Genomic DNA, 9275 nt, shown 5'->3' on the forward strand with positions numbered 1-9275 from the left:
CACCAACCATGACTCCTGCATTGTGCTATAAATCATCCTTAGTTGTTCCCGTAGCTCATTCCTTTTATGTAACTTGTTCTTGCCATACACAAAAACTAATACAACATTAAAATTGGGACCCCCTATCCTTCACTTGACAATAAATCACTTGAGTAGTGACCATCGGGATGTTGACTTGCACCATAGTGTCTTTCCAGAATACCCATAGTCTACCAATAGGATTTATTTTCTCATTTGAAAATATCTGCCAGTCATTTCCAAATTTTCTTTTAACGTTTCTAACACTCCTAGGCTTTATCTTTGTCTCAAGGCAGCCTAGTAGAGTAATTTTATTTTTCAGCAGATAGGCCTTGAGTTCTCTCTGCTTATAGGGCTTATTCAGCCCTCTTATATTCCAGGCACTTATTATCATGGGGGATTTTCCTCAATGAGGTCAATCCCTTCAGTCATTCTTTCAATGCTGCTAGCTTCTTGTATTCTCAATGTACTGTATCTGTTGGTCATTAACAACTTTTCTATCTCATGTCCACTCAGTACTTTTTTGTCGTTTACCTTCATCTTTTGCTTTCCTTTAGATCTTTGCTGTGACTGAAAATTCTCCTCTTGAGCTTCAATGTTCTGATTTTCTTTTTGTTCCTTACCCTGATCATTCATCTCCTTATCCTTTGATATTGCTTTTTCCTGCACCTCTGTTGTTCCTCCTTGATCCACTGTAGCTTTTACTTTCCATTGCATCTTCTTTTGTTGCTTCATTCCAGCTTGTCTATCCTGTTTCTCCTCTCTGTATTTTTGCTTCTTGATTGGGGCGTTTTCACAATTGACTTCATGTTTGCCTATTTGGAAGCAAACTTCACAAAAATCTGGTCTCCATTCATACTCTAAATCTTGTTCCCTGTGTATACCCTCTGCCTCCTCAATTAACAGTACATTTGGCAACTCCTGTGATATATCCATTTCAGTCAACATCCTAGCATAAGAAATTCTTTTACCTTCTGCAGTTAACCTATTAGAGCATATAGGTTTCCCAATACAACTTGCTATTCGCCCTAAATTTTCCTTTGTCCAATACTCCACTGGTAGCCCTGGGAATATCACCCAAATTGGGATATTTCTTGTTTTCTCCTTACTCATTTGAAATTTAGGTTCCCATTGCTTCAATATCATTGGTCGATTATTAAAGGTATATGGTTCCTTCTGTATAACTAGCTTCTTGTCATCTTCAAATTCAAATTTGAAAACAAAATATCCATCATCATGAAGAAATACTTGTGGAGTTGCTACCAAACTCCACACACCATACACAAACTTAAGCATGTCTTTAAACGATGGATTTCCTCCCAATACATACCCAATTAGCGATGCCTGCCATTTCTGAGTTTGCTCCTTTACTTCAATTTGATTCAGTCGAACCACCTTCACTCCTTCTTTGATAATTGGGGGATAATATTCCAATTGCATCCCCTGTCGTTGAGATCTGTTTCATTTAACCACCTCCGCTAAGTTTATCTCTGTTCCCCCAGAATTTGGCCTCTGATTTGAGAACATAAGTTTCTTAGCTGCTTTCGCCATTTCCGTCTCATTTGGTGCAGGATCTGCAGGAGTCTTAGTTATCGGAGCTGCCTGTGCTTGAATTGCCACCGGCTCCTCCGATTTCTTCCTCTCTTGTCCATGCAGAACAGTTGGTGCACTCCCCATGCCTTTCATCCAATGGAACAGTTGCACCGAGTCTAGAGCTTGGGGAATCCCCGTTTCTGGTGTTACTAGTCTTGTATCTTCATCGTCTGCCTTATCTTCCTCATCTACAGTCGATTCCTTAGCTATGGAGTTCTTCTTCCTCTGTCTCGCCATCTCCACCAGTGCAAGTTAGCAGACCCAGCTTAACGTGCGCCGAGAGAGAATTTACAATAAAAAACCTTTTTAAATTTTGAATTAATTAGTTATTCTATTTGAATTAATAAATATAGATATCTTATAATTAGCTATAATAAAAACTAAAAATTAATTAAAAAAAATACCTATTCAAGTTGGGGAATAGTTTCAATTTGGAGTTCTTAAAATTATTTTAAAATAAAAAACGAAATAAAGAAATAATAAATTGCCAATTCAAATGGTTTCAAGTTTGGAGTTTTAAAGTTATTTTAAAAATAAAAACCGAAAATCTATATTTAATAAAGGAGAGGCAAAGCATATTATTAAAACAAGTGGCATAACCACAAAAAGCCAAGTGGCATTGTTAAGACAAAATAAACTACCTTTTTAGCTAAATAAACCTTTTTAAATTTTGAATTATTTAGTTATTCTATTTGAATTAATAAATATAGATATTTTATAATTAGCTATATTGAAAAATACAAAAATCTATATATAGTAAAGGAGAGGCAAAAGCATATTATTAAGACAAGTGGGCATAACCACAAAAGCCAGGTGGCATTTTAAAGACAAAATAAACTACCTTTTTAACTAAAAAAATCTTTTAAAATTTTGAATTAATTAGTTATTATATTTGAATTAATAAATATAGATATCTTACAATTAGCTACAATTAAAAAAAACGAAAATATTTATTAAAAAAAATTACCTATTCAAGTTGGGGAATAGTTTCAATTTGGAGTATTATTTTAAAATAAAAAATGAAAATAAAGAAATAAAAAATTTCTTATTCAACTTGGGGTTTGGTTTGAAGTTGGAGTTTTAAAATTATTTTAAAATAAAAAAACGAAAATAAAAATATAAAGAAACTTTTTAGTAAAAAAAATTACATTATTAAATTTTTTAATAAACTACAAAATCTGAAAACTAATCAAATAAGTATTACGGTAGAAAGAAATGTACGAAAAGAGGGGGATGGAGATAATGTTATGATATTTACATTTTTAATTAATTAAAAAAATAAAAGATAAATAAATAACACTCAATAAAAGTATCAATAGTACTAAGTACTTGCTAATTCAATAATAAAAATAAAAAGGAACAAACAATTTATTTGATTACTATATGATGTGTATCCTTTAATTTTTTATAGATTGTATTATATTTTTGCACGCTATATTAAATAATAAAATACAACTAATATTTATTAAATTAATATGATATATTAGATCATAATTTTATAAGATTAATATTCTGTCAAATTTTCGCGCATTGTGCAAGTTCTTATACTAGTACCTATTGAATACTTGAAGTGAAGACAAGTTATGTCAATTAGACTAAACTACTGACATGGCATGGTGTATGTAACACATTGCTATTAAGGCGTGTGAGAGCCATTATTTTCTCTTTTTCTCCAATCTCCTTCTTCTTCCACCATAGTCGCTGCTCTACCTTTCAAATTCAATGTGACCAAAAAATTTTCAGCCAACACTAAATTTTTTTTATTTATAAAATCACTTAAATTCAATAGAAAGAGGGAACCACAGAATTACTGTAACGACCCGCCCGGTCGTTTTGAGCTCTGGCGCGTCGTTCAGCGTTTTGAGGCCATGAGCAGCTTCACTTCAGGTATTATGACTTGTACGCATGGTCGGAATTGAATTTCGGGAAGTTTGGAATTGATTTGGAAAGAAAATTCTCATTTCGAAAGTTTTAAGTTGGAAGAATTGACTAAGGGTTGATTTTTGAGTAAACGACCTCAGAATCAGGATTTGAAGGTTCCAACAGGTTTGTATGATGATTTTGGACTTGGGCGTATGTGCGGATCGGGTATTGGATGACGCGGGAGCGTTTATGCGCCTATCGTGGAAGTTAGCATTTTTGGAAAAATTTCATAAATTTGGTTTGAAGTGAATTTCAATGTTATCAATGTCCGTTTGGGATTCCTTGTTTGAGAATAGCTCCGTATGGTGATTATGGTATTGGGAGCGCGATCGAAAGTGGATTTGGAGGTCCGTAGGTTATTTTGGAGTAATTTGGCTAAAGTTAGGAATTTGAAGGTTTTTGAGAAGTTTGACCGGAGGTGGACTTTTTGATATCGGTATCGGATTCCGATTTCGGATGTTAGAGTAGGTCCGTAATGTCACACATGACTTGTGCGCAAAATTTGAGGTCAATCGGACGAGATTTGATAGGTTTCGGCATCGAATGTTAAAGTTTGAAGTTCTAAAGTTCATTAAGCTTGAATTGGGTTGTGACCCATGATTTCGATGTTGTTTGATGGGATTTGAAGGCTGGACTAAGTTCGTAATGTGTATTGGGACGTGTTGGTATGATCCAATGAGGTCTCGGGGGCCTCAGGTGGATTCCGGGTGATTAACGAATAAACATTTGGAGTTGAAGAAGAATTGAGGCTGCTGGCTTCTACTGTAACCGCACCTGCGAGCTTTTAGCCGCAGGTGCGGAGCCGCAGAAGTGGCCTAGAAGTCGTAGAAGCGGAACAGGGCCGCCCAGCTGAAGGACCGCAGGTGCGGAGCCTTGACCGCATCTGCGCAAGCGCAGAAGCAAGAAGGAATGCCGCAGAAGCGGCAATGGGCATAGGTGCGAAGGAGCATCCGCAGAAGCGGACGCGCAGAAGCGGCAAGGAGTCCGTAGGTGCGGAAGTCGCTGGGCAGAACGCATTAAATAGCGGGGTTTGGCCATTTTTTGCTCATTTTCTCCATTCTTGGGAGATTTTGGAGCTTCTTGAGAGGGGCTTCCACCTAGCAACTTGGAGGTAAGTTAATCCCACCTATTATGAGTTGAATACATTGATTATGTGTAGATTTTAACATGGAAATTAGTGGGAATTGGGGTTTTGAGGAAAAACCCAGAAAATTGTATTTATGGATTTTGACCACGATTTTGGACATGGAATTTGGGATAAGTCATATATTTGAGTTCCTGCTGTTATGGGTAAACTTTGTCTTCGAAAAATTTCGAAAACTGGGCACGTAGGCTCGAGGGCGATTTTGTCAACTTTTCCATCGGGGGTAGAAATTGTTATAAATTGGGTTATAATAAGTATTGAGCATACATTAATGGGTTTGCATAATTATTGGCTAGTTTTGGAGCGTTGGCATCGGTTTGAGTCGTCGGAAGGGCTTGGGAGCCGGTTTTGTAACTTCGAAGCGAGGTGAGTCTCCTTTCTAACCTTGTAAGAGGGAATTAACCCCATAGGTGAAATAATTAAATATGTTCTCCTATTTGTTGGGGCTACGTACGCACGAGGTGACGAGAGTCCGTGCGTAGCTACTAATATGCTTAAGTCTGGGTAGTCTAGGACCCAAAAGCATGCTTTACTTGTAATACTTGAAACCTTGCTGTCAATTTAAAATGCCTAAATCATATAGAATTGGTAAAAGAATTTCTAAAGCAATTAAACATCATTTTCTTGACCGTTAAAGAGAAGTTGCCATTTCTTTGGGTAATAGTTTCCCTAATGAATTCTTGATTGAGTGTTTGGTGTGTTTATTTATATTTGACCACGTCGCATGAATGATTCGCGAGCGGGGTAATAGATGCATCTATGGTTCGCGCCATTCGACCCTCTAGCAGTGCATATTTTATTATTATGATTCGCGAGCGGGGTAATAGATGCATCTATGGGTCTACGTGCTTAATTTGAATTATTGGCTATTATTATTAGATGCAACAGAAAGGGAGTTGCTTGATGCGAAGAAGGATTTAATATAACTTTGAATTGGAAGATATTGTTGCACATTTAGTTGATGTCCATAAGAAGTGAGCGGACTAGTAGAATTGGTGGATGAGCACGGGCTCCAGATGGGTTATTGATGTCATAGCGTTTGTACCCGTGCAGCGACGTTGGAAAATGTCGGCGTGTAATTTACACAGGTGGGTTATCTCCTGCAAGCAGGTTAGCGGTCGCGTGGTATTGATGAAGCTTAGGCAAAGAATTCTACCAGCAATACGGTAAGAGGTCAAATAGGTGAATGAGGTCAGTGATTCAGAGTGTTCATGAAAGGTCAAACAGAAGGATTTAAAGGAATTTGGCGAGTTGATGGTGGAAGATCATGTCAATGATGAAGAAAGAATCTTGATGGCTTCTGGAGTTGTGTAATTGTGGCTTCAAGCTAAGTGGGAGAGTCCCACCGCCTACGATTGGATTGCATGGTTATCTTCTTGTGAGGTTTCGGGTTATCGGCGTATTGGTAAGTTATTTCGGCTAAGGGAAAGAAACATAAGCGGTAATTTGAGCAACGGAATTGATAAAGGCGTGCTATAGTTGGCCTTATTGACTCATGATCAGGCTTTGGGAAGCAATTCAGTCAGGTGCTTCATTGAGATGGGTGTTCATGTGCTAGCGGAGCCTCGGAGTCGATCATATTCGGGACCAAGGCAGAGTGGGTGACTCTCAACAACGGTCCTAGTGAATTCGAAGGTTAAAATACGGTGCCTAAGGATTAAGAATCGAGCTTTTATAGCAGATTATGATAGGAGGCTCGGAATGTTCTATGATGTTTTCGACTTGCGGCGTAGCATTGGGAGGAAAAATAGAAAAAGACTTCGGATTCGTAGAGGAATTATCAAAATGGGTGTATCAGTTGAAAATGCGAATGTGCGTGCGAGGAGGGTATGAAATGGTTCATAGGTTTGGAGACAATGTAGTCTCATGGAATAGAGTCACTCAAGGTGAGTGTGGATTTAGGTTGGTGATGTAAGGTATGAAGCTATTATTTTCTCTAAGGCAAGTTAAGGATGAATTAGAAGAAGCTAGATTGGTTGGCCATGGTTGAATTGGTATAATGGTGACGGTGATCAGTTCCTTCAGCGTGATTAAGTTATGCATGTGATTTATGGCGGTGCGTCCGAGGATCGACGACCGCCGTAATTGATTTTATTTGGAAGTATTCAAGTATTATGTCCTGTTATGTGTAGGCAGATCATAGAGGGGTTACGGTGGTTTAGACCACTACTTGAGGATTGGAATGTCCTACGGTTATGAGAAGTTACTCGCGTGTTGCTATGGTTCTCTTGGAATGAGTTAAGTAAAAAGTTTCTAGGTGATGAAGTGTTTACCCCATTAGTGGTTCAGGAGTTATGATGAAATTCTGGCGCTATCGCATATTGGCATGCTAGGTGCAGTAAGTGGTATGAAATTTAGAAGTCAGGATCAAGGTTGCGATTCGGTGTTGACAAGGATGTCACGAGCACGGATGAATAGGAAAGGGATTTGAATGTTTAGAGTAAGCTGGTATTATCTTCAGCGTCACCCGAGATCGGTTTTTTGTGAAAAGGGGCTTTGCATCCTGGTTGTGGATTCTTGATTTGCTTTACAGCGTTAGTGCGGCCGGTGGTATGGATGTGCAGACTGGTTATCTGGTACAGAAGGTCGTGGGAGTGTATCCCACGGGAAGATTGTATAAGTGTGACATGTGGTCACCTGATTGATTGAAGAGTTAAACCAAGTATGAAGATTGAGGTAGTATCACTAATGTGAGAATTTATGCCTGGAGGGCACTCGGTTCATTGGGTTTTGGATTGTGGAGGTTTGCTCCGGATGTGAGGGTTGTTCTTGTGAGTCATGGGAAAAAGGGGTTATTATGGACCTTTGAAAGGTTATTAGCCTAGCATGGTGCAATCAGAATTGGCTTGAGGTCTGTGAATGGATTTAAATATGAAGGTGGGCTCTATATCAGGCCGGATGTGTTCATTTAACATAGCACTCCTTATGAAGGAGTATTCGGACGTTGGATGCTATTTCGTCGTTGGATATTTCATGTAATGCTATATTGGGCTGTGTGAGTTGTGAAACGTCTTGATAAATTTCTTATGTGTTGAGGTTCCGCGTTGTGATGGTGTTAGGTGAGCGGGATGGCTCTTCAGATTCAGATCATATATTGCACCTCAGTTGAGTTTTGTAGCTTATGGTGCTATATGTCTCCCCAGGGATGGTATTATGCACTTAGCGTGCTTGCAACCGATATTCCGTATTTACTAATAATGAGCAATTCAGCTCGGTGTGTATCTCCTTATGTGAGTCGTATGTTGTTTGGATCGGGTTGCACGCCGCAATAGTGTGATGTTGAGTTTAGTCCCCTGTATTCTAATTTTCTGTGTGTTTTGCCTCTCATTTTCGTCGTGGTGCAACAAAAGAGATGCTGGAGAAAGAATATATAGTAACATTGACTGGGTGTTTGGGAATGCATCTTGGTTTACTAAATATAGCAGCATAGAAGCAGTGTATGAGGTACCAGGTATTTCTGATGACTCTCCTATTGAGATAAATACTGAGGTGGTAAGAAGTCACTTGAAAAAACCTTTTAGGTTGTATAATGTACTGCTATACCAAAAGGAATTTCAAGAGAGTGTGCAAGAGATATGAAACCAAAGAATTGAAGGGCATACTATGCATTCCATATGGACCAAACTGCAAATAATACAGGATAGAGCAAGGTTGATGAATAAAGAAATGAACTCATTAGAAAAGAAGATTTGGAAAATCAGAATGGAGTTACAGAATATCCAAAGACAGATTGATAATGATCCTCTGAATTAGCAACTAATTGAACAGGAAAAGGAAATGATAGTGCAGGCAGAGAAATGGGAAGGAATAAACGAACAAGTTTTAAGACAAAAATCTAGAGCAGTGTGGATAAAAGCAAGTGACAGAAATTCAATATTATTTCATGCTCAGTTAAAGAATAGACAGGCTAGAAACAGAATTGCTTCCATTTGTAATGAGCAGGGAGGAAGAGTAACAGAGCCAAAGCAGATTGAAGGTGAATTCAAAAACTTCTTTCAAAACTTATTGGGCAGTGCAGAAAGTGAACTACCATGTATAGATTTGGACATAGCTAGGAATGGACACTGTCTCACAAAGGAGCAACAGAAGATACTGAGTTGCAAAGTAACTAGGGAAGATGTAGATAAAGCAGTAAAGGAGTTACCAAATGACAAGCACCAGGGATAGATGGTTTTACTGCAGAATTTTTTAAGGAATATTGGTCTACAATTGGTGATGAGGTCAGAACAGCTGTATTAGAATTCTTTAGCAATGGGAAGCTGTTGAAGAGTGTTAACTGCACAACTTTAACACTGATTCCAAAGGTAGCCAGCCCAAATTCAGTCAAAGAGTTCAGACCTATTGCATGCTGCACAACTATATACAAGATCATATCAAGAATCCTAACAGCAAAACTGAAATTGGTGGTACACTCAATTGTAGGAGAATCCCAATCATCTTTTATTGAAGGAAGGAACATACTGGACAATGTGATCATAGCACATGAAATGGTAAAAGTGTACAATAAAAAGGGAGTGTCACCAAGATGTTGTACTAAAATAGGTATAAGGAAAGCCTGTGACTCAGTCGAATGGCCTTTTCTTAGAATGATACTAAT

The 9275-nt window shown here is 38.1% G+C and overlaps 1 protein-coding gene across 1 annotated transcript; it reads right to left on the bottom strand.

The window, feature by feature from the left end:
- Positions 1 to 408: 408 nt before the first annotated feature.
- Positions 409 to 1458, bottom strand: LOC109237109. Its single transcript, XM_019403370.1, has one exon. It carries the CDS (start codon positions 1456 to 1458, stop codon positions 409 to 411), a length of 1050 nt encoding a protein of 349 aa, XP_019258915.1.
- Between the last annotated feature and the right edge of the window lie 7817 nt (positions 1459 to 9275).

The sequence above is a fragment of the Nicotiana attenuata genome, unplaced genomic scaffold (assembly GCF_001879085.1).
Source record: "Nicotiana attenuata strain UT unplaced genomic scaffold, NIATTr2, whole genome shotgun sequence".
Taxonomy (NCBI): domain Eukaryota; kingdom Viridiplantae; phylum Streptophyta; class Magnoliopsida; order Solanales; family Solanaceae; genus Nicotiana; species Nicotiana attenuata.